The 25,762-nt window shown below is 32.1% G+C and overlaps 2 protein-coding genes and 2 long non-coding RNA genes across 7 annotated transcripts; 1 reads left to right on the plus strand and 3 right to left on the minus strand.

Moving 5' to 3' along the window:
- Positions 1-2,482: 2,482 nt before the first annotated feature.
- Positions 2,483-3,382, minus strand: LOC123891574. Its single transcript, XR_006803161.1, has 4 exons — positions 3,088-3,382; positions 2,912-2,978; positions 2,696-2,739; positions 2,483-2,541 (listed from the first exon to the last, which is right to left on the minus strand). It is a non-coding gene; the product is annotated as an uncharacterized LOC123891574 (long non-coding RNA).
- Positions 3,383-8,167: 4,785 nt separating this feature from the next.
- Positions 8,168-14,319, minus strand: LOC123888749 (TOM1-like protein 6). Of its 2 annotated transcripts, XM_045937905.1 has the most exons (9): positions 13,871-14,319; positions 13,267-13,345; positions 13,057-13,155; positions 11,671-11,784; positions 10,851-11,020; positions 10,649-10,730; positions 10,476-10,561; positions 10,088-10,372; positions 8,168-9,604 (listed from the first exon to the last, which is right to left on the minus strand). In XM_045937905.1, exons 1-9 carry the CDS (start codon positions 13,990-13,992, stop codon positions 8,362-8,364), a joined length of 2,280 nt encoding a protein of 759 aa, XP_045793861.1. In that variant the 5' UTR covers positions 13,993-14,319; the 3' UTR covers positions 8,168-8,361. The 2 variants fall into 2 exon arrangements, with proteins under 2 accessions (XP_045793861.1, XP_045793862.1); XM_045937906.1 differs by lacking the exons at positions 13,057-13,155; positions 13,267-13,345; positions 13,871-14,319 and adding an exon at positions 11,835-12,307 and having other exon boundaries at positions 11,671-11,804.
- A 5,381-nt stretch (positions 14,320-19,700) lies between these two features.
- On the minus strand, positions 19,701-21,037 carry LOC123890511 (protein LURP-one-related 10-like). The gene is made up of 3 exons (XM_045940133.1): positions 20,591-21,037; positions 20,052-20,279; positions 19,701-19,933 (listed from the first exon to the last, which is right to left on the minus strand). The coding sequence occupies exons 1-3, from the start codon at positions 20,852-20,854 to the stop codon at positions 19,793-19,795; spliced, it is 633 nt and encodes a 210-aa protein (XP_045796089.1). The 5' UTR covers positions 20,855-21,037; the 3' UTR covers positions 19,701-19,792.
- Positions 21,038-21,380: 343 nt separating this feature from the next.
- LOC123890141 lies at positions 21,381-24,601 on the plus strand. 3 transcript variants are annotated; one of them, XR_006802721.1, is made up of 8 exons: positions 21,381-21,710; positions 21,788-21,850; positions 22,208-22,306; positions 22,887-22,956; positions 23,329-23,371; positions 23,710-23,804; positions 23,890-23,939; positions 24,377-24,601. It is a non-coding gene; the product is annotated as an uncharacterized LOC123890141 (long non-coding RNA). The 3 variants fall into 3 exon arrangements; XR_006802723.1 differs by having other exon boundaries at positions 24,405-24,601; XR_006802722.1 differs by lacking the exon at positions 23,329-23,371.
- The last annotated feature ends 1,161 nt before the right edge of the window (positions 24,602-25,762 follow it).

The following is a 25,762-nucleotide window of genomic DNA, read 5'->3' on the forward strand; positions in this document are numbered from 1 at the left end:
TAAATATATTTGTGGAAAAAATTAATTTTCCATAGCTATTTTAAAGTGACAATAATATTTATTTTAAATTGACAATAATATTGAGGCAAAAATATTGCAAATAAGATACTCTTTATGAGACGAAAGGAGTAATTGTCATTTTTTTTATGTGTTCACAATTTATTTTGACTAGTTTATAGCCTTTTTTTGATAAGGTAACAAAGTAGTTTATAGCTGTTTTTTTTATTTTTTTTTCTCTCTTTAAGTTTACTTTTGTTAAATCTTAAAGGAAAAAAATTAACTATTAAACATATGTTTTTGTCGCTTTATATTTATAAGTTAATTTAACTGGTAAGTTTATTAAACATTATAAATTTAATCATTTAGTTTACTTGCTACTAATTATTTAGAATATCTCTTTGGCTATCAACTCAAAGAGTAAAGCTGCGGTAAGATAGGGAGGTTTTTATTCCTCTTGGAGCTTTGAACTGACCAATTGGAAACTAATTGTCTGGTTGACCTCGAACGGAAAGGGACAGGCTTTTTTCTTTCCAGAGGATTCGTAACAAAAAAAAGTGCTCCTGACCCGAATATCTTGAACTCAAATAAAAACCAAGTTTTCATACCAGGAAATTGAAGATGTGCCAAATCGTTCTCTATTGAATCTCAGTCTAAAGAAAAATTAAACTGATTCCACTTGACTTGAGTAAGAATAAGTTAATTTACCACGGTCAAGCCTAGTAGAGCTCCTAGTCCAACAAGACGAGCTTATCAAACATATGTTATAAGCTCATGTACTATAAGATGATTTATAAGCTATTCACTATTTTTCTTGGCCAAACATAGCCTATATATATATATATATATATTTTACACATGTGCTTTGAAAGCCTTTGACGTTACCTCCTCTGATCAGACTACTTTGGTTCGTTCTATTTTGAAGAAAAATAAAATTGTGATGCCTTAGGTTAGAAACTATACCTTAAAAAAAGTCAAAGTCTTCTTTTATAATAATGTCTCAGGAGATCTTGCAAGTAATTTGAGTAGAGATTTGAACATTGAAATTGCCAAGGATCTTGAAGTGTCATTAAAGGACTTCTAAATTTGATTATGAGTGTATCCTTGATAAAATGCTTCATCAAAGTAAATTGTCAGTTTTGAAAGCAAAATCACTCACTTTTGTGGGTAGGTATTTTGGCTCAATCTGGCTCAATCTTTACTAACTAGCATTCCTGGTTATGTGATCCAATCAAATAGAATCCCAACATCAATTTGTGCTGCAACCGGCCTTTAATACGGTTTGACTAGGTTGGTGGTTTAACTTTGATTGCGGTTTAGTCCCGATTCAAATAAGGCGGTTGAATGAGGACCTAGAGATCATGCTGGTTTAACGTCCTGTTCGGTTTTTAAAACATTATGATACTGTTTTGAATTGCTTCTTGGTTTCTATTTCTAACATCTGTTATGTTTTTTACAATTACAGTCTGACATGGATCCCAAACCTGACACCAATCAGTCTCTCATTTACAAGCCAACTGCAAAATTTGTGTCAAAGACAACCGTCTCTCTCTTGGCAAATATGGTCAGTAATTAATTACACACACATAGTACTGTTCTTTTTCTCATGCATATGAATCTTAGATTTTTTGAGATGGTTGAGAGTCATATTAACTATTAAGCATGAACAATGGTTATAAGCGAGGGCAACTCGTATACCGATAAGTTAGCATATAGAGTTAAATTAGGTCCAAATCTAAATTCTAAGAACATTACCTTCCCAAAAGAAACATACCAGCAGGCCACTCAACCTTGTAAGACGGCACAGCAGAACACGGAAGAGGACCAAAAAGCTTTAACACTATCCACAATGAATGCTGATAGATAATCCTTATGATGGATATAACTGGAGAAAATATGGACAGAAGCAAGTAAAAGGAAGCGAGTATTCTCGAAGTCACTACAAGAAAATCAGGCTATACCCACGGCCATTTTTGCTATTACCCACGGCTTTACCTTAGGTAGAGCGAATTTACCCACGGAATACCCACGGCATGTGGCCGTGGAATAAAACTTCGTAGGTAACTTGTTACCTGCTGATATGCCGTGGGTAAAGTTACCCATGTAATACCGACGGCCTTTCCCACTGTATTATCGAGGACTTGACAGTGGGAACCTATCCATAGAAAAGCCATCAGTAAGCATTACCCACGGCATTTCCATGGGTATAGTCAATTTTATAAAAAAAAATAAAATAAAAGTTTAATATTTTCCAGTAGCCACTAGTACCACAGAAAAACCCCTCAATAACTTTAAGCAAAAATCTGAAAAATATAAAAATCTTATCACTGAAATAATAATTTACAAACACAAAAGATCACTATCAAATAAGGTGTAGGCATAGCAAAAAATGCAAGTAACACTTCAAATCTCAAAATGAACCTATAATTTCTCACATCTCCTTGAGCCTCATCCTTTGATGTCTTTGCTTGCTCCTGAATTGATATCATTTGTGCAGCCATCTTGTTTGAGGAATCTGGTCCAAGTCTTTTCTTTAGCGGACATCTATAAAATATACAAAAAAAAACCTAATAAGTTTAACAAAAATCCAACAATATACCCAAAGATATAATAAACCCAAAATTTAAGAAATTAAGTTTTGTAATCATAGTAGAAAGTAACAGTAACAAAATGTTAAGACTAGTCAAAATGAACTTACCAATCAAATAATACAAAAGAAACCATTGTCAATGACTAGATCTCCTATAAATAAAATAAAAAAGGTGTATGAGTTAGCAACTCTATAAAATTGGAATTAAGAAAATTGATTTCCAAATATATGTGATTAAAAAATTGGAAAGCCTGATATTCCATCCAATGAACTGTCATAATTACCATTGCATAATTAACAAATGCAAAGGGAAACAAATCATACCCTCCAAAACGATACTTATTGCCTGACCAAAATAATAATTCTGTTAATCTAAGCTGGTTTGGGGTGACTGTAAAATAGATGCAAAGGGAAACAAATCATACCCATAAAAAAAATTATAGTAAGACAATATAAACATGAACAAACCATAACATGAACGAGATTGTAAATATCATCACCTCACGATGCTTACAAGAAACCTGGTGTGCATCCCATATAGGGACTCTGACTTCAGAACAACTTCACAAACCCGGCAAACATAGTATTTGACATTGCATCGATGTACCAGTCTTGAATCCCTACATTAAACCTGCAAAATTCACCTGAAATTTCCCCATTCTGGCCAGCAGCATGGATCTCTTTCATAAAATCATTCAGCTTGGTTATTTATAAACAATGCATTCGAGTTTATGAACGAAAGAACGTCCTTCACATTCTGAGTATCATGAGAGCAACCTCGCGTTCAGTAGAGTCTCTGAAATTTGTCATAAAAACAAATTAGAAAATCACTAACTGAACCGAACCGAACTGAACCATAACAATGGTTCGAAAAAACTGAACCGAACCATTAACGTATATAGCTGAACCGAACTGTACTTATGTTTGTGCATTGTTCACCAGGAAAAATGAGAATCAATCCAATTAAGTAGCAGTATCAGAGGAAGGTTTATTAGAGCCACGCATTGTGATGCAAAGTTATGTGGATTTTGAAATCCTTGGAGACGGCTTTCGTCGGAGGAAATATGGACAGAAGGTGGTAAAGGGAAATCCATATCCCAGGTTGATACTTCTTATACTTTTGTTCTTCAAATTAACGTTTATAAATTACTTGTTTCAAGGTTACTTGTAAAGGAAGGTTCTGAATTATGTTAGGCATTACTCCTAAATATTGAGTGAATGGTCAATTTCATACTAAAATGTATCAATCACTCAAATTAGTGTTGAAATTGTAACATGTCAATAAAAAAGAAATTCATCTATTAAGTTCAATAATTAGAGAGTATGATGCGAAATGTTAAATAAAGATTTGACACTTGACGTGTACTCCACGATGAATGAGTGTGGAAAGCGATAGATGATCCAAAATCATTTGTGACTAGATACGAAGGAAAGCACAACATAATGTGACACTCAAGAACACAGTTGCATAGCAATGGTGTCTTATGAAAAAGATTCATAGGCTTTCTCTTAGTAAAGATAAACCATATACTACTCTTTTATTAATTAACAATAACATTATAGTTATGTTCCGCAGTCAATCATACTTGAACAAGAGTTGTCCTAAGATAAGTGACATCTGAATAAGTCGTTGTGTTTGTGTTATACCTTTTCTCGTAAAAAAACAACAACGTTATAGTTGTCTTTAAAAAGAAATATGTTATAATTAGTAGTAATGGTACCACTGTTCTTCATACTACATTATTTATCCATCGTTTCTTTTTTTTAAAAAAAAAAAAAAAAAAAAATTGGAACATGATACATATGGTAATACTGCAATCACCATGAGGTTCAGCTATTTATTAGAGCTTTCCTCTGGCTCATAGTATTTATCTTTTAATGTAATGTGCATATTTTAAGAAATTATTAATATACCGACAAGATAGTAGTTTAACCAAGTGAATGTAATTAATGGGCACTTTTTTAGGATGAATTATTTGTGAGAATAGAAGTCTGATTGCTCATCGAGAGTAGTGAGTAGTTCCGGTATAAGCATTCATCCACCTTGTTGATCTATCATCCATTGATCCTAAGCTATTCAGAAAACAAGTAATTAACTCCGTATAATTCTAACCTTGGTATACCAAGCCCTACTATTTTAGTATCTTATTCGATATAATAGTAGTAAAGAAAAATAGATCAATAAGATACACTAATGAGTAACAATAACAGACACATTTTTTAAAAGACAAGTAACAATTACAGTAGGACTAACTACCCTATCCAAACAAAAGAAAATTTATAACACTTTATATTGATTTATCTATAATATCGATAGGAGTATGCATAACTGAATCGGAAAACATTAAAACTGTGGAATTAAAATTGTTCTACACAAGATAGTATGAGCAAATTACCAACAATACATTATCCAAAATACGTGAAATTGAAGCCCAAACGACGGGAATTTCGTTGGCTTTCCAGACATGTAAATTCCATTAAAAACGAAATTACGATTTGACAAATACAGCTTAATTACTAGACATATGTCTAAATGAAATTATGCAGAATTTTTTACCTTCCTAACTCTAACTTCAACTTTTCTTTAATTCCCTTAAAACTCCACCTTCTAGCGGCACAAACAATTGACATAAGCAAAAAAACTCATTCTGATCTTCATTACACAAAACTCACCAAATTGAACATAAAACAAGCATGCAATCCACTTCATATGTTCCTAAGGTCAATTAGAGTAAGGTTTGAGCATTTATTCTTCACCCCCTCTTCTTCCAACTCACGCCATCTCTCTCTCCTTCCTCCCAAATTTCATCCATTGTTACCAACATTGCATGTGCAATCCATCTTGACATAGGCTTTGGAAGGGTGATTTAATACGTAAGTGTCTTAACGTCATTCAAGGAGCTTTGGGGCTGTTTGTAAGAAAATTAAGTTGGAACTCAAGCTTTAGGGATTTATCCATGACTTCACCACATCTTCAATCAATCAACAAGGGTAATTTTCAAGAGTAATTCGTTCGTCGCATATGTTCAATCTTTTTTTAGGGGTTTCCCTAGAGATCTTTAATCTCAAGTGTAAATTTGTTAAAATCTCATTTTAAATCGTCGTGTTAAATCAAAAATAGTTCTGAGTAAAACCGCAAGTCAAAATGAGTTTACACGACTCTATAAAATCTATAAAATCATTTAAACTTGTACGTTTTAACTTACTTGAACGTTTTTAAGCTAAAATATCATTTTACAGAGCATACATCTTTTTAAAAATAAATATAAAATCATAGAAGTAATAAATAATTAGGGGGTAATAATTTTTTACACTTGTTGGCATTTTAATAAGGTTCAATATTCATTATATATTATACATCAAATATATCAATTATTCAATTATCTTAAAACTGAATTTTTACTTATAGCAGCCAGTCGGAAACAATGCCTCTTATTTTATGCATGTGTGCGAAAATAAGAAAAGAAAAATATACAAAAGAATAGATGAAAATATATGAGAGACGAAACATATAAATAATTATATTTTGATAAAATAATAGAATATTACAAAATTTTATGCAATTATTCAAAATATATAATAAGTTATTTAATAGATACTTTTTTTTACTAATATATATATATATATATATAGATAGATAGATAGATAGATAGATAGATAGTAAAAATAAAATAACAAAGCTGAAATTTTACACGACAATAACTTTATATTTCAATATATATAATATTCATTCTTACATGATATGCATGATTTAAAGAGTCATATATATTTAATATATGCAAAATGAGAGTGGTATTATTATATATTGTAGGTATATAGTTGTTGATGTCATTGAAAATCAAGACTTTTCAACCAACAACAACAATATTTGTTATTGAAATGCATGATATAGTCATCTTTAATTCACGGGAATGAGATACAATCAATTGAGTGTAAAGAATTATCTAATATTTAAAGTTGATTTTTGAATTTAAAATTAATATTATAATAAATTTTTATATTTGCTTTAATTAATATTCACAACACTTAAATTTCTAGATTAAAAATAAAACTATTAAATTTAAATAAGTTATATATATATATAGTTTTATTATAAAGGTAAGAGAGATTCACACACAAAATTTATACTGTTTCACCCTAATCTTGGGTTACGTTCCGTCGTCTTCTTCTTTGATCTAGACCAAGATCAAAAACCTCAAGCCCTACAAGCTCAATCTACTTACTCCTACAAATTTTACAAGGTAACACTCAATCATAGTTATATATTGACTTGAGCAATCTTCTGTTACAAGATAAATACAGTTCTTGTTTGAGAAGCAAATAGAAACACTCGGTAAACTCAGAAATATGATGAGAATGAAGTGCTTGAGTGTGAGTGATGAAAGAAAAGTTTTATGACGTGTAGACAAAAACAAGTGATCGATGATTTGTAACTTAAACTCTTGCTCTTTTTGTGCTACATTTCGTGCTATTTTCGTGATACTTAGTTTGGTTGTTGGTTGTTGTTAATATGATTACTTAGGGTACACTTCCAAATGCTTTTTTCCATCCTCTACTTCAAGTGGTGATCTCTCTACTCCACTGCCATGGATGAAGAACCTCAATTTATCACATGTGTCACGAGACTATAACCGGTGTGCTAACCTGTTAACAAATCTCTAACACTCTTCTCTAGATTTTAATTGTTTTTTTGTTGTTGTGTTTTTTCCATTAAGTGTAAAAATTTGTGTTTCAATAATACATCCGGATTATATTAACATATCCATCATCACATCTTCAAAAAGTATCACATTTCATTTACCAAAAAAAGTCACATGCTCACATTTCATATATAAGTCAACTAATATATTATTATCTCCATCCCACAATATTTATGTAATTTTAGCAAACTTACATAGACTTATTTTTTGGTAGAAATCTTATACAGACCTATAATTAACAATTTCATGTTTTGAATTCATAAATCCAATCCCGAAATAGAAAGTAAAATTTGATTATTTTAGGGGTAAAAAGGAAAAATAAAATTAAGTTTTATTTACCTCGTGACCGAATTTTGAATTACCAAGACTCACTTCTCCTGAGAGAACCAGGGGATTGATAAAAAAAAATGAAAAACCAACATAAAAATAACAGTTCCACATGCATTAGCTCAAAATGAAAGACATAATTGTTTAGCTTCTCTCTGCAACCATGATCAAATACATAAATTCCAACATAAAAAAAAAAAAAAAAGACAAGAATTATACATATAAAAATATCCATAATCAGATGTGTCTGCATGGATCTGTCTACTAATAAAACCATGTTACATTTATCGGCTTAAGTATATGTTCGGAACCATTTAAACGGCTTCAGCATATGTTCAGAACCATTTAAACGCACAATTATTAGACGCTTCAATTTGTAGCTTCAGAATATTTGCAGTGGAAATGACATTGGGAAACGAGAATTGACACATGAACGCGAATCCAAACATGCTATAAATCTATGAAACACATGCAAGTACAACATAAACACCTCTAAAGTCTAAACTAAGCTTGAAGAATCAATGAAATGAAAGAAATTGAAAGTAAGAACCACTGCCAGAAACTAAAATCTTATATCAAAGAATGTTCCATGTCTGTCATATCTGAGGTTAGGTAGCACTCAAAACTAATGACTTCCATCAATCTAAACAACTTAGATAATCAGCAAATGTGAAGAATCTAACAATACTGTTGATATACAGCACATCACTTTTTTCTTTACATTAGATGAATATAAAACTAAAAACTTCACTTACGTCCTCCCCCGACCATACCGGGTCCCATTGCCCCCGACACGTTGGATGATGTACCACTTACCCTTCCATCTGTGTTTCCAAATACATTCAAATCTTCAAATAACCTGTAAGAGGGAATGAAGGGTCTTTGTCCAGAATTTACCGCCCTCGGATCAACTGCTTGTGAAGGGAGTGAATGCTGATGTTGCAAGGGCCTAACCCCTTGTGCAGCAAGAGGATATGATGCTGTTGCGCTGTTGCCTTGAGAGGTTGAAATAGCATTTTGAGCCGATACATGGCTTTGATAGTTGGCATATCCAGGTGTAGCAGCCCATGGTGGTGGAGGATATCTTGCAGGGTATTGAGCATGTTGGTTCTGATATTGTGGCTGCGGTTGAGATTGCTGAGACTGTAATTGCATCGGTGGTTGGGGTTGAGGCTGATGCGGAGACTGTATTTGCAACTGCGGTTGTGGTTGAGGCTGTAAATGTGGACGCTGTTGAGGCTGATATTGTGATGGTTGGGGTTCATTATGTTGGTGAGGCCTATATTGGAAGTGTTGATTCTGCAGCTGTGATTGAGCTAGTTCAGATTGGGGTTGTTGGTTATGTTGATAATGTGCATGCAATTGTTGAGATGAGGGTGGGGTGTTGGGTTGGGATCGGGATTGATACATTTGTTGCTCGGATTGATAATGTGCATGCAATTGTTGAGATGAGGGCGGGGTGTTGGGTTGGGATCGGGATTGATGCATCTGTTGCTCGGATTGATAATGTGCATGCAATTGTTGAGATGAGAGCGGGGTTGTGGGTTGGGATCGGGATTGATACATCTGTTGTGGAGGCTGGGTTTGAAACTCTGACTTAGATTGAGGTTGAGCCCAAGGAGCTACGTAACTGTTGAATGGCGAATTTCCAAGATATGATTGGGGAGAATAAGAATAACTGTCTGCACTGGATGGAACAGGTATCTGATGCATGCCGCCTTGGGTAGGAGCTGATGATGGAGCATATGTTGTTGGCGGTGGAGAAGATGGTGCCAGGGACAAAGTGATACTCAGTAAGTCAATGATGTCCTGATCTTTTGATGTAGTACTAATAGGTGCCGGCGGGTCGGGAAGAGCTAATGCCAAGGATGGGATAGAAGTTGAGGTCTCTGGAACATTTGGAGTCGTGCTGTTGGTGTTCATTGACCCTGAATTTTCACTAGAACCAATTGTAGCATCTTTAGAAGCCACTGATTGTGTCTTAGAATGCCTGCCGTAGTGAAGAGTTCAAACAAATTAATTAATTGATTAAAAATTATTGAAAAAGTTGAACAATTGGAATAATTACAATTTGACCACAAACATGTTGCTTATGCCAATTTACATGAAATTCTTTGATGATGAAAAAAGACTTATAGGCATATAATATACCGTGCTTTGTCAAATACGATAGAATAAAATGGCATGCAGTGTGAATTTTTTAAAAAAAAAACAAACACTTCATGCAATGATTCCCTATTTCAGCTGAACATAACCAGTACAGAATTCACTTGACCATGCAAATCAACACATTGTCATGAATATCACCAAAATGCATGGTGTGGAGGACATGCGAAACTATTTATGTTTTTCGATGTTGGTCATGTAACACTTCTAATTTCATATGAAAGGTGCAGTGGAAAAGAAAATTGTTCCCATAATAACCATGAGCAATAAAATATCAATTTAAGAAACATTATCAGTTTTAAGATACCTTCGAGCAAGCTGTGCAAATTCATCTTCTTCCTCTTCATCACTCTCTCCCCTTGGCTCAGAATAAACTGCAGCAAGAGGGCTAGCTTTTGGTGTTGAAGATTCAGCCGGGCTGGGGCTCTTCACTTCATTTTGATTGACACTTGATTGACCTTCAGATGATATAGTGCTTGAACTTGCACCATGACTTGGAAAAGAAGCTCCAGAAGCTATTGCATCATGCCTCGCAAGCAAACTTTGAATACTATCATTCAGTTCAAGGCCCCGCCCAAGAAGTTCCTCATCCCTACAACATAACCATGATAAAACAATATTATTCCGCAAATCCTATAGACACACAATTATATTTGAGATGTGCCGCATGCTATAACTTATTTAATGGAACTAACCCAGTTGTTGTCAGCATCTGCATCAATTTTTTCTGGTTGGTGCGACATCGATCAACAAGATCAACAATTACTTCATCTTTCACAGCCTATAGAGCATAAAAAGCAAACACTTAAACCAATTTACTTGGTTGCAAAGAGGATTTAGAAAGGTCAAGCAACACCGTTTAACATACCGCACGGTCATTAGGATTTACAGCTTGTAGCATGTCACTCAAAAGGTCCAACACATGCCGCATGGATTCCAAGCTTGACATACTAAGGATTTATTTAAAGGGAAAATTAGCCAAAAGACGAAGCTGGCAGCATATGGAAATTCAGTGACACATAAACACAGAAGCATAGGTGAGCAGACAAAAAAAAAAATCAGAGTTTCACCTCAGACTTTCTATCTCTGTTGCCATTGTTTCATCAAGTGTTTTGGAAGAATTACTTGGCATCCCAAATCCAGGATGCATATTTCTTGAAGATGAAGATGGATGAGTAGGAGGTGGAGTAAATATTGGAGCTGCATCCGGTGAACGCTTCGGAAAAGAAACTCCAGACCGCTGCCATTTATAAAATTCAACACAATAATTTGATGATATGATCTAACAGTCATTGAATTATGATTCGTGTAACTATGGTTTACAGACATTAATGCTGTTTCAAATTCAATCACAAAGTTCAACTTAATTTAGCAACAAAAACAACGACAGTTCTCCATACTGAGGTTCTGAGAGAAACCTTAGGACTTGTTTGACTTCTGGAAACATTTTACATGCCACTGTATTTTTACTTTATTTCTGATTTTTCACGGTTTGTATAAGAAATAGTTCAAAACTTTGAAAACAGGAAACAAAATGAAAAACTAGGTGGCACTTTTGTATTTGAAACTGAAAATAGAAAATGTTTTCTGAAACAAAAACAAACCTTTAGAATTCATCTATTCACATTAGGTTTGTATATAAAACATCTATCCAAATTATTGAGGTGCCAAGTTAAGTTATAAAATACAAATTTGGAAAAATATATCATAAGAAAAGTTGTTTTCTTAAAATTTGCAAAAGTGAAACGTCATGTAATAGAAAATCCACAGATGTTAAGTGAATACTAATTTTGAGTTTATCTAGCTTCCCGCTTTACACATGACGCTATCGAGATAGACTGTATAAAAGACAATCAAGAAATATTATTGAGTAGACAGCTGTATACTAACCTTTAATTCCTCGTACGCCCAATAGTACTGAGGATATTTTCCACCAGCACCCCCAAATGCCTCTTGCCACGAGTCGAGCAGTACTAAAATTTTATCCCTCACTTGCATGTCTGCCTAAATGATCACCACATGTATTTATGTTAGACGAGACAACTTACAAGAATTTTAAAATCCTAAATTGTTTTGCCTAGGTAAATACCATCCATATTTAGGTTAATTAATTAATAATCAATCATATAAGGGCACCAACTTAACATTGCACAGTAATATTTCGTACAGGAAATACCGCACATAAAATTTCAGATAATTTTGAGCTTATGACCTCAGTGCCCAGTGGCAGATCTTGACTGAAATTTTAGATGTGGTCATATTTATAATGATTATTAACATTTAATGTACAAAACAAATTTGTATCTTGGCGCAGTGGTAAAAATCGCTACCTTTTACCTCACATGCACGGGTTCAATCCTTCTCATCCCATTTTTTCAATAATGAAGTAATAATACACAAAAAATGGCAAATATCGGGATCGATCACCGAACCATCCACTCGCAAAACCAACTATTGCCACTACGCCATTAGATAAAATTGACAATATTTGGGGAAACTTGTAATATATAGATAAAACTAAAAAGAATAAAACTTTGAGGGGTGCCATTCACATCCCCTCCCTAGAAAAGATCCGCCCCTGCATGACCCCATAACCTTTTAAAGGTTGAAGGACAGTGGCTTTAAATTTTGAAGTCTACAACCATGATTACAGTGGTTGAATACAGGAATGACATGAGAAATCTCGACTAGACCGTAGACAGTATAAGATAAAGGTCATTAATGATATACATGAGTAGCGCCACAAACTTCATTTGCATATCAATTAAACAAGGCATGCGGCGCAGTAAACGACAACAATACCAAATGCCATATTAATGAAGTAAATTAAGTCATGATGTTTGCATTGAACTTTGATATTGATACTAATCACTCTAATAGGTAAATTTCCAAAGCAGTCCGCACTCCGCCGCACAACAGTTCAGCCGAGAGAAACAAAAATTATTTCCACTATCAGAAAAGAGTTGCAGGTGTGAATCACATCATCAATATGAAAATCTTGATTATCATCAGTCTCTTCTCAATGTTTTCTGTATTTCTCTTGATAATTTTATTTTTACTTTTACTAATATACTAATATAAAAACTATCGATAACAGAAAGGTTGTCAAGGGTGGAATTGAAGGTTGAACAACTACAGGCTTGATTTATTATTTCGAAGAAAACAAATTACTAGCTAATATTAAGTATATAGATATGCAACAACAATTTGTTTTGAGCATCAAATGTGCAAATTATAACAGAATGCATCAAAAGTTTCCAATCACCGCCAACTTACCTTCTTCCTAACGATCTTTATCATCTCCTCCAATACATTCCTCTCAGCGATTTGAAAGTGCACGTAATCACCACAATTCTTCACCATTGTCTCCAGAAGCTAATCAATAGACAACAAGAAACCATAAATCATGTTCCAAACAAAAACGAATTCAGAAGTATTGAAGTAAATATGCAAAGGTGAATCCTAAAAACATTGCCAACAAAGTACCGTGAGAGCTAGTATTTGAACTTTAGAGCTCCTATGCTGTATTCTCTTCTTCACAGCTTTTACCACATCTTTTGGCTGCCTGATAAATTAAGAATACCAAATATTCAGTTAAAAAATCACTAATTTTCCAAAACACAAATTCATTGAAGTAGAAAAAGAAAAAAAAGAAAGTAGAGAAAACCAAAGAGACAACCTAGTAAGTTTGTTCTAAAATTCACTGAAAATTGTTTCTACGTAAAAATTTACACTATAAATTATTGTTACACTTTCACACCAACAATTATGCATGAAAAAAAAAATCTAAAACAGTAATTAAAATTTTTTGAGAAAATTACTCTTGATTAATTCATCAGAAAAACATGATAAAATAATAATATCATCAATAACACCTAAAATTAGTATTTTTTTTTTGCCCCAAATTTCATTATCATAACAACAACCCATAAACATCTGCATGAAACATCATATATCATATTTAAAACCATAAAATCACAAACATCTGGTAGATGATTAAAGTCAAACCCATTCATAACAAAAAAATAAAATTATAAATTGATATGCTATCTAATTTTCTTTCTCTTTTGCTTATAGTTGAAGATTTTACCAATGATTAGAATTGATTGAATCACAAATTTCGATGTTCATGGTCCAATCAGGACCCATAAGAAGATCGCTAGTTGCTTTATCTACTGCGACACTAGCTGAAGAAGAAGAAACAGCCATCATTTTTTTTCCCCTTTCTCTTTGAACTTTCTTCAAACACCTTAAATTCAATTTCGATCAACGACCCAATACTCAAAAACGGAAAAAGATTAAAACTTTGAAGGAAAATTTCTCAATTAAAGGAAAATTACGAAACCCTAGCGCAAGCACAATTCATGAACATGAACATGAACAAAACAAAAATCAATTGCAATAATCATCATGATTCGAAAAGTCGTCGGTTTTTATGTTTGTTTTTATTTTTTTTATTTTTTTTGTGCTAAAAAGTGGATTCGGCGAAATTTTAATTTTTGCGAAAAGATTTTCTTGAAAGAAAAAAAGTATTTTCCCGGAAAATTCGTATTATTCAATTTATTTATTTGGCTGAAAGGAGCTTGCGATTATTGGGCGGTGTTGTATGACTCACGCGCGGATTTTGAGTGTTTAATATCACGCGCCACGTGGCATATTTTGATGGTAAGGAAAGTTGAATTTGGCTTATTTTTTCCTATTCATCGTCACCGTAATAGGATCGTGATGTTGCTGTGTCATGCTGAAGTTTCTTTCTCTAGTTTCTTTTTCTTTTAATAATAATAGTAATAATTAGATTAATAAATATATTTTTTATATTTCCATTTTTTTTTAAAAAAATTTGAGATACGGCTCTAAGACCGATTAATCCAAAGACCAATCTCACTACTCACTTGCAGGCGATCCATTTAAAGACAGAGTTTTTTTTGCTCTGTATGGACTTAGCTCACCGAAATTAGCATTAGGAGAAATCGAACCTGAAATCTTGAGAGGAACATATTCCAAGGACTCAAGCCAATACCTATGGACCAAAGTGGGTTTTTTATATTTCCAATTATGTTTCTATATAATTAAATGATAGGGAACTTCTATGAAATTCGAATCTAGGGTTCGTTTGAATGAATTTATTTTTGAGTTTATGCAAACGGCTTATGCAATATAAATTAGGTTTTATGTTATTTTACGAGCTATGTTATCATAAACTACCTTGACAAACTTATAATAATATCTAAAATTTGCATAAGTTGTTTGCATAAGCTCAAAAATAAGATAATCCAAACGGGAACTAAGTTAATACATTAAAAAAAATAAACTAAAGATTATTTTTATGAATAAAATATTATTTATGGATTATTTTTGTGTTTTTCTTTCTTTCCTCTTTATTTTTGTTAAACCAAACATACACTTAGGGTTTTGGGGACCTATAATATTCTCTTGGACATCTGTCATGTGGACATGTGTTGGCTGATGATTAGAAGGCTAAATTTGGAGGTCACACGTGTCGTTCATCAAGTGGTAATCGTTTGTGTTTTAAAGCGTGTCTACTGTATAACCGGCCTAACTAAGTATGATTCGGTCAATCCAGCTAACAAATATGGGTTTGGGCAGTCCGAAACAGAAGACAAACAATTTTAAATATTCTTAAAACTTGGATGAGGGTAATTTTGAACACATGATTATAATTTTAAAAGTTTAACTTCTTTCCTTTCCAAATTGCTCCAATTTTAGGGTGAAGTACAAAAATTAGTTTTAGCATGGAATTTGCTCACCTCTATATAACTACTTGAATCCTTGATACGTGGTTCAATTCTCACATAAGGCAGAAACTCTACTAGAGAGTGGATTATAGAAGATCGTGAGGTGGTAGTGGCGGGATTACCTAAGAGACATGGTCGAGCTGTTAGCTCGATTAGTAGTGAGAATAGATTGAACACGTACTTGAACCTCATGGTACGTTGTTCCATTCCCACAAAAGACAAAAACCCTCCTAGAGAGGGGAGTAGAGAAGATTGTGAGGTGGTAATGCCGGGATCGTCTAAGAGAGGGGCTCAAACTATTACATATAAAGATAGAGAGAATGAGAGTTTTGTATTCAACTCTTCACATGTGTGTTTTTACATCATAACAAGAGTCCTATTTATATGACACAAAGAAGTAAGTGAAAGAACAAAGGTAATTAAAGTCTACTCACTAGTAGGAGTTATATGAAATGGAAGAGATAAAATGGACATTCATTAAGGCTTTCACTAAGACTTATTATTCATAAGAGTGTAAACTTTTTTCTTCTATTTTTACTCTTTGTCTAAATTTTTTATTTTGATAAATCGTCTAAATTCTTTTATTTACACTTTTTTAATAAATCAAATAATTAAAATTAATACTAAATTTAAATTTTCAGCCAAATCAAATATAATTGTAAAAAAATTAACAAAACCAAAATTATAATAAAATGAATATATTAAATTATAAAACTTCGCTCAAACTTCTATTCTAAAAATTTGGCATCATAATCATAGATCGCATAAGGTATTCAAAATTTCAGAGACGATTATAGGTGTCTTTTTTTGAATAAGCAAAATAGTTATTAATAAGAATACCAACTTAATTAAAATCTAAAAGATGTCACTCTTTTGTTTTTGGTACCCAAAATATCACTCGTTAGATATAGGTTTTTCTCAATACACATGATAAACATTATATTTTTTTTGGCGTAAATAATCAATTCGTCCTTATAAGTTCGCGAGTTTTTGGATTTCATCCTTGTATGTTTTTTTGTTTTAAAAAAAATTCTTGAATGTGCAAATCCTTTTTATTTTGGTCCCTGGCGTCAAATTTTGTTAAAAAAAATGCATATGTGGCAAACTCGTTCTGATGTGGCAGCGTGTAGTGATGATGATGTGTCAAAGATGATGCCCAATCATCTACTTAGAAGGACCAAATCGAAAAATGAAAACAACATTGAACCCAAAAATATTTTTTTCTTCTTGTTTCTCTAAACCCATAAATTAACTCATATTTCTATAAGTCTAGAAATCTATGTTGAAGATACTAAAACGATATTTTCTTCTTATTTTTTTGAACAATATTTTCTTCTTATTTAGATATTGAGACTATTAGAATTCTCTTTCAATCTATAAATCAAATGTGTTCTTCTCTATCTTTGTAATTTTTCTTTCTCTTTTTTTCTTCTTCTTCAACCGTAATAGATTCAACATGAGCCATATTATTGTTGTTGACAAATTCAACACAAACTTATATTTTTTCTTAGCTCATGTTCAAATTAATTCCCCAATTTTTCAACATAAGCAAAAAATATTTGGATTTAAATCGGAAAAAGAAGCAATTTATGTGTGTGTGTGTGAGAGAGAGAGAGAGAGATATTTAAACACGTGATGTTGTTATTTGCATTTTGTAAAAAGTAAACCTCAAATTCAAACATGAAATCATCACCGACTATCCTAATTAAAAACCCTAAAACACAATTCAGTTTCTTCCAATTATCGGATGAAATCACCGTCCACCACCAAAACATGTTTTAATGGATGTGATTTGAGATATTCAAAAGAAAGAAAAAATAAAATAAAAATGAGTTATTTTATCTTAAAATTTCAATTTCTTTTTTTTTATTTGGTCTCTCTATGCAATTTAATTTTTGAATTTGTTCCCTCCAAATAGATGACTGAATATCATCTTTGACACATCATCGTTGTTTGTCACGTCACAAGCTGCCACATCAACCTCCGTTTGCCACATATGTATTTTTTTGGTCAAGTAGTATGTTGATTAAATTTTTTAAGTGAAATATCAAAGGTTTGAACACCGATCCTACATATAAAATTTAATATCTTGAACTATGTCCAGGGACTTATAACAAATATTATATCTATAATAGTTAGGAGGACCATTTTAAAAGAGTTATTTAAATATTTATTTATGAAATGATTAAATAGAGAGAGAGAGAGAGAGAGAGACAAAATGAATAGGTCTTTTGAAGAATCTTGTCTCCATCATCTTAAGTATGAGTTCAAAGTTTAGTATGAGTTGAAGTGCAGGTATTAATCCTTTTTTAATCAATGTTAAGTGTTAGTCTAAACTACGTTAACGTTAACATCCTAATTAAGTTTAGAATGGAATATAAAATTTGTTGTCTATTAAATTACGTATTCTAAAATAAAAAATGCTTATAAAATTTATTTTAAATTAAATAATACTTTTTTGAGAAAACAAAAATGAAACTATCGGTTTAACCGTAGCTTTTTGTACTATGCAAATGTTGGAAGAAATTGTACCATTATTTCTTGATTAATTTTTGAATATAGTCATAAAACAAAAATTGAAAGAAAACTAGGATATGCATCTCAGCATCTCATGTGTCTTAGGATGCTGTTTTATCTGAAAAAAGAATATTTAAAAGACAGGAAGGAATGGTATGACAAAGATTAATTACTTGAAAAATTTAAAGTCTACTTTTATAAAGGTGTTTCTTCTTCTCTTTTTTTTCTCTCTTTTTTTTTTTAATAAAGAGGAAAAAGAGACTTGAAAAAGCATAAATAATTGCATATTCATTGATGAAGTTGGTCAAGAACTTGGCTCTCTACCATGCAATACTTACATAGAAATGGTCAAGCAAAAATTACTCCCTTTTTTCTTATATACTATATTTTTAAGGTTGTTTAATCAATAATTGATAAGTAAATTTTAAATACCTTTAAAAAAAGTAAAATTTTAAATATACTAGTCTTTGAAATTTAGTTTCCAAAAAATATACAAGAAATTTGATTTTTGGCACGTCCTATTTTGTTACAAGTCGTTGGCAAAAACTACCTTTCTAGAAGAAATGTAGTTTTGCCAATGACTTGTAATAAAAAAATGCGTTGCCAAAAATCAAATTTATTGTAGTAAACTAGTAACAATTTTTTTTTTAAAAAAAAAAACAGTGGAAGTGTAACAAGTGTTGCATTATACTCCCCGACCAATGATATAACTATTAAGTATTAACTAACACTTATACAAGGGGAAACATCTCATTGAGCAAAGTTTGTTCACAAATATTCAATCTCAGCACTATAGTTTTCTTGTGTGACTGGCCAAGATAAACAATTGATAGAGCCATAGAGGTGGATTTGTGGTCATAAGTGCTGCCTAATTTGCATCACAAAATGCTTAAATTGTTATATGATGGCCAAGGGTAGGCAAGTTAGTCAGTTGCTTTGAGCCTCATATTTCTTTTTAGGCTTTAAATTTATACTATCAGTAGTATAATTTTATTAATACTATATTTTAGATCTCATGGTATGAATTTTATTTACTCATTTATTTTACTATTAATTGATTTACAAAAATAAAATAAACACTTTCATGAGTGTATGTCATATTTATTTTTGTAAAAACACTTTGATGAAAAAATCTAAAAACAATTTTTGTTGATCATTGGTTATGTGAAAGATAAGAGACGAGGTAAATTAAATGTAATTTTCATTTAATTTGTTACAAAAAAATTTTAAAAAATTTTCTCTTATATTTTGAGACGGAAAAAGTATATGATTTACTGTGCACAAATAATATATTTCCCCGCTCCCTTTCGAATCCTTAGTCTGTCCTTGATTAGCTTCCTCCTCTCTCTTGGAGCTCCGATTCCGGTTTCCAAAATTTCACCGCCATACCCACTTCTCTATCTCTCTAATTTAAGTCCACTTCACTCAAAAATCCAAATGGAATGTGAAATTTGAATGATCTATCTCACTTATGCATGATAGAAGGAGCCTAGAATATGAAATTTGGTATTTAGGTAATTAATTAATAATGTCCAGCACAAATACAAAATAATTGTCACTTCAATCTATAATCTATCTCTTAATTCAATAATACATGGTAAACATTAACCAAAATAATAATAATAATAATAATAATAATAATAATAATAATAATAATAATAATAATAATAATAATAATATAATGCAAAGTAATCATTAACGGTAATTGAAACTTCACATCTATATCATAGTAATAATAATCATTCCCTTCTATCATCGTTAATCTCGTCAAGAATGACAATTAACGCCACTATGAAAGCGTAATCAACATTGGGATAAACCGTGACCATGAAATGATCTTTACCAATTAAAAGACTCTTAACCGTGTGTTTTTTGTGCATCTGCAATAACAATTAATAATGCCATGAAAATTGGGTTTTGATTAGTATATACATACATACTTTAAGTGATAATTAATAACTAATTAGAGGAGCTTAATTTAAGTTTAATTATTATTACCTGGGCAACAATGTTGTTAGATTCACCAGCATAAACAATGCAAGATCGTTCTAACCAACTACCTTTGACTTTAAAGTCACAAACATCTTGTTTTTTGTTATTAGCTAGAAACACATCTAATTTGGTCTTAAACTGGATTAGGGATGATCTTTTTAATGTAAATATCAGATCTTTAGAATTTGTGCTTTCACCCCTATAAGCTTTCCACGTATCATGCATAGTCGCTATCTGCATCAATCAATCAAGAAAATCATACAACTTAATTTTACATCAGAACTACACTTACCAAGTTTTTTTACATAAATTCTTTCAAGAAATTACAATATCATATAGAAAAGTTCACCAAATAAATACATGAGTTACATATCTAAACAAAGAATTCACTTTATTATTAAGAAACCTTACTTATGATTTTAATATAATAACCGCTTTCCCTTTTTAGTTATTTTTTTCTTATAATTTAGGACGAAGAGAGTATCTTTTGTTGATAAATTAAAAGTAACCAAAAAAAAAATGTGTGAGAGAGAACAAAGTTGAACCTTGCGACGTAAGGTGGTGATTGGGTAACCGGCAGCATCAACCAAGACACGACGGTCACGGAGGGTTAAGAAAGAACCCTTAACTTTGAAGACGATGTTGCTGTTGACATCAGTGACAGCAAAATTTCTATCTGAAATAGTCAAGACTTTTTTGACGACCGCAAGATCCAAGGGATAAGGAGCACAGTATTGAGGGCCTATTATGGTGGTGGGAAGCGCCGGCATCGGTGGTGCAGAGGCAGAAGGCTTATAAGGATAAGCCATTATGAAGATGATGATAAAAAAAAATATGGGTACAAGAAGATTACCACGAAGGTGCTTTGGTGTTTGAAATTAGCCGTGTATATTATTCTTATGGTTTAAAGTCTAAGATATTTGTATGCGTGTAGAATAGACATTCCATTCCTAGAGTGATGAATGATCAAGAAGAAACAGAACGGGTCAACAAATAATGTTTAATTATCACTAGTAGAAAAATGACATATTACATAAACATTTTACATCTGAGGAACATATGTCAGATGTGAAAAGCTATATGGAGTAGTCTTTTCATCTGATTTCAATACCCACAGAAGTAAAAAATATATAGACAAGACTTTTTACATCTGGTGTCAATGTACCAGAAACATAAGTGAACGCGGTGGCAATCCTGTAATTATGACGAAAATTATCTAAAATATATATATATCTGGCCATATTTACCCACAGAAGTAAAAAGTCAGGTTGAATAAAAAAAAAAAATTATTGGAACCAATAAGTGAATTTAGATATAGACTAAACAAAAACGCAATCTGATACAAAAAAATAAAACAAATCAACGCAATCTCTCTCTCGATGAACAACCTTCAGCCATGAACAAACCCTCGCAGTCGTCCACCACCACCATCGATTGAACCCTCAACAACCTCAAAACAACTCACCACCACCGCCTTATCACTCGCAGTCGTCCTCTGTCTCTCTCACTCGTCAAATCGAAGCTTCTCACTTGAACCCTAACTCCAAATCGAAGCCTCTCTCCGCTCTCACGAATTGAAACAAATTGAAACGAATCGAAGCCTTTGCTCTCACGAATCGAAGCTTGTCTTTCTCTTTCACTATTGTCAAACCTTCATCGATTCAGGTACTCTTCTTTCTTTTTTATTCCTTTTTAAATATTTTCCTTTTCTGTATATTCATCAATTTCTTTTTCTGTACTAGTATACACGAATTGAAGCTCTCTCTCGTCACGAATCGAAGCTCTCCGACTGAAAACGCAAACAGGTACTGATTCTATTTCTCAATTTTTATTCTTAAAATTATGTTCTTAGTTTGGAACTCTGTCAGATCTGTTTATGTTTTCTTAGTTTTATTTCATTTAAAGTTTCAAGTGATTTTTTGTCTGGTATAGTGGAAATTATGAAGGTAAATTATATGATAGTGATTTTTTTCATAATTATATGATTTTTTTGTCTAGTATTGAAGTTATATAATTATTTTTGGTTTGAGTTTATTTTATCTTTTATGATAGAAATAGCTTATATGATGAGTGCTTTATGAAGCTGTTTATATCCAAATAAATAATGTCTTAATCATGTGGGTATATGCATATCTGTTGATGTGATTTATTTTTGAAACTAGGAGTGGAGCCAAGGTTCCTGAAGTTAATTGGTGTAAGTGTGGAGAAAGTGTTGCTATGGAAGTATCGATGGGAAGTACAAATGGATTCTTAACTAAAAGGTTGAGATATTATTATGGTTTATCTCCATATCGCAATAACCCTTGTAAACCAACTGCACTTTCTGGTTTATCTCCATATTTGTCTTGTCAGTTTTGTATTATGTTCTTGACAGTTCCTTTGTTTGTTGTCTCATTGTTTCAAACTATAATAAATTAAAGGATGTCATGAACTAGTAGAAAGACATTAAGGATTTCCTAGCTTGAAGTTACATTAATTTTCCTTTTCCTTTGTGCTCTCGTTGTCATGAACTAGTACAAAGACATCAAGTGTGTCGTTAGGGATTGCACCTTTTTAATTTTTGTCTCACACTTGAGATTGATAAATTAATATTATGATAGGAGTTTATTGCAAATTGAGTGTTGGATACACTTGTGTATGTGTTGTGTTTAATACTTTTTATGCAAAAAATTGTGATGATAGACTAAATTGGAAACATAATATTCTTTTTTTTTCTCCATAGATCGGAAGAACGAGCTAGCAGTTTAGTCTTTGTATTTGATGTGGTTAATACCTTTTCAGTTTCTCCAAATTAAAGACTTTTATAACTAATACAATACCATTTTTTTTTTCCATATATAGATTTGAAGATGGAGCTGAGAAGTTTCTTGTTGAAGCAACCAATCACCCAACTGGCCTAGAGACTGATGAGGTTAGTTTTCATTGCAACATGTATAACTATTTCTCATTGTGATTAGTAAGTGAATATTAGTCAATTCATAAGACAGTCGCGGTCACACTGTCAATGTTGTTGCGCGATGTTGCTGCGGAGACTGCAAAATTTGTATATTTTGTGGTCTGCAAAGTAATAAGAGAGTGATGACTATCTATTTTCTGAAAACTGGTATATAGGTTTTGTGATTTGTGTTAAGAAATTTGTATATATTGGTTGGATTTAATTTGTATAGAGGGGAAAAAGAAAATAAATTAAAACAGAAGCACGACTTAGCTTTTTCAGTTCTTTTTGGTGGACATTCTAAATGCTTACTTGAAGCACGACTTTTCTATGTTTAATACATTTCAGGTGAAAATGGGAATTTTGATGGGTACTGCTAACTTTACAATAGGTACTGCTAACTTTATTTTATGTATTTCTTGGTGTATCTGATCTACCTCTCGAGTCTTCAGTCTTCAACCAATGACGATGAATTCAGTATCACAGGACTCAGATAAATACACAAATGCTTAGAGAAATTTATAATGTTTCAAGATTTCATCCTTACACAATATACATCCACTCTTGTTCTTTTTGTGTCTCTTAGAATATAATGTTACATAGATATTGTTGTGATAGTTAGACTCTTGCTTCTTTTCGTAGGTTATCTTATCAATAATCTGAATTTCATTTTTTGTTTAGAGGTTTGGGATCTACAAGAAGACGTTTTATGTGTGTTGTATGTTACAGGTGAGAACCATTATAAGGAATAGCATTAAGGAGACATTGGATCAATATGATATCTTGATTTCCCCTGCAGCTTCCTTCAGTTGCTTATAAAATTTGTAAGCATCTGCATATCTTTCCTTTTGCATTATTGCATGTTACTACCTGTAGTAGTAATTGTTTCATTGTCTTTGACATTTGCAGGTGAAAAGAAAAATGATCCTTTGGCTATGTATGCTGGCGACATCATGACTGTGAGTATTTTTCTATGTAATGAATTTGTATTTTTCTATGAGACTCATAGTTTAGTGCATTTAGCTAAGTAGTTAATGACAGTTGTATACTTTAGTATAGTGAATGAATGATGATAGGAAGACATTTGTATACTTAGTAGTGAATGAATGATGATATATAGGTTGCTGTGCATTTCTATTTTGGTTGCTGGTCATTGTTGTGCTTGTTTTTTTGCTACTGTGCTTGTTTTTTTCCTGCTGTGCATTTCTATTTGGGCACCTTTTTTGGCTCCAGCAGCTGGTGTATTTTTGTGCTATGCTGGTTCACAATTTTTGTGCTATAGCGTTCACAATTTTTGTGCTATGCTGGTTCACTAAATGGCTATGCTGATTCATTTACCATACATTAATTAACATATTGTAGTTTACATATGAATTAAGTTATTTACATATTGTAGGTGTTCAATGATCCCACGGCATTAATAGAGGATGAGCTGTATGATTTGCGAGACCGCTGGGCAACTTGTTTTCTTGAACTATATAATCCCGAGGTAGATTATGATGATGCCGACGAGAAAGATTAGGAGCTAGTTAGGTTTGTGTGAAGTTACAATTGACTAGTTATGATGATGTTTTAATTTGTACTTTGGATGGATTAGTATTAATTATTATGATGTTTTGTATTTTGGATTACAATGTGGTTGTACTTTAATGATATTATTACTATATATATATATATATATATATATATATGTTGAATTTGGCTATGGATGTTGAATTTTAGTATTATGTTCTTGATGCAAGTTATGTTATATTGTTGGCATTGTAGGTTAGATTTTTTTAATAAAAAAAAAAGATTTAAAATATATAAAAAAAAAAAAACGCAGGTTTTTAACAAAAAAAAAAAGTTAAGATTTCACATCTGGTGGACTTGGTCAGATGTAAAAAGTCCAATTTAATTTTAAAAAAATAATATTTGATTTTCGCCTTGGTCAGAGGTAAAAAGTGTTTTTTTACATCTGACTACGCCAGATGTAAAACGTGTATACTTACTAAGTCTCGTGCGCCTACATCTGAAATTGTTCAGATGTAAAAAGTGGTTTTCGCCAGATGTAAAAAAGCTTTTTTCTACTAGTGTATGATAATGATGCCATAGGTCAAATAAGATTTGCTGCCCAAAAAAGCCGCATAATTAGATTATACTTTCTCCGGTCTTATATATATATATATATATGAAAAATTTCAACAACAAAATTTCAACAACAAAAAAACATCTTAGTAGTTAGTTAGCATATGTCTAGTCTGACTGTCAAAAAAAACAAGCATATGTCTAGTCTGTGTTGCACCACACATACACATGCAAATCAAGTCAATTAGGTATGGTTCTCAAAGGAATCATATAACTACCAATCAACTCATTCCAGTAACCATTGTGGAGAGAGAATATCTTGCTAAAGATCATAAACAACATAAGATTTTTCCTAACCTATTTAAGGTTAAACAAAATAAGATAAAATAGTTTTAAAAATAAACATTTTAGCCGGTATACAAAGATGAATATATCCATATCAGTTTATATAATAATTGTTATGGATCGGTTAAAGGCCCAATATACGAGAAGACCCGTCAAAATGGGATAAGAATAAACATGTGGCAACGCGACCACGACAAACATACAAAACGAGCACGACTAAAGGTGAAGAGCCTAAACCATCCTCAAGTGCTCGTATGAAAAGACAATAAATGTGTTATCTATGGCTGATCCACTCCACATGAGGGATCCCACGATACTGTAAACCCTAATATCCTCTCATATATAAACGTTCATACATCAATCGCTAGGT

This window comes from Trifolium pratense, linkage group LG6, assembly GCF_020283565.1.
Source record: "Trifolium pratense cultivar HEN17-A07 linkage group LG6, ARS_RC_1.1, whole genome shotgun sequence".
Taxonomy (NCBI): domain Eukaryota; kingdom Viridiplantae; phylum Streptophyta; class Magnoliopsida; order Fabales; family Fabaceae; genus Trifolium; species Trifolium pratense.

Bases quoted from the DNA above. Each gene is read 5' to 3' on its own strand.
- LOC123888749 (XM_045937905.1), bottom strand. From the start codon at position 13,992: ATGATGGCTGTTTCTTCTTCTTCAGCTAGTGTCGCAGTAGATAAAGCA. The intron at 11,785-13,056 runs GTAAGTTGGCGG...GTGATCATTTAG, and splicing joins TAAAGATCGTTAGGAAGAAG to GCAGACATGCAAGTGAGGGA. The intron at 10,731-10,850 runs GTGAAACTCTGA...ATAAATCCTTAG, and splicing joins ACAGAGATAGAAAGTCTGAG to TATGTCAAGCTTGGAATCCA.
- LOC123890511 (XM_045940133.1), bottom strand. From the start codon at position 20,854: ATGGCTTATCCTTATAAGCCTTCTGCCTCTGCACCACCGATGCCGGCG. The intron at 20,280-20,590 runs GTTCAACTTTGT...TGATTGATGCAG, and splicing joins TCACCACCTTACGTCGCAAG to ATAGCGACTATGCATGATAC. The intron at 19,934-20,051 runs GTAATAATAATT...TTGTTATTGCAG, and splicing joins CTAACAACATTGTTGCCCAG to ATGCACAAAAAACACACGGT.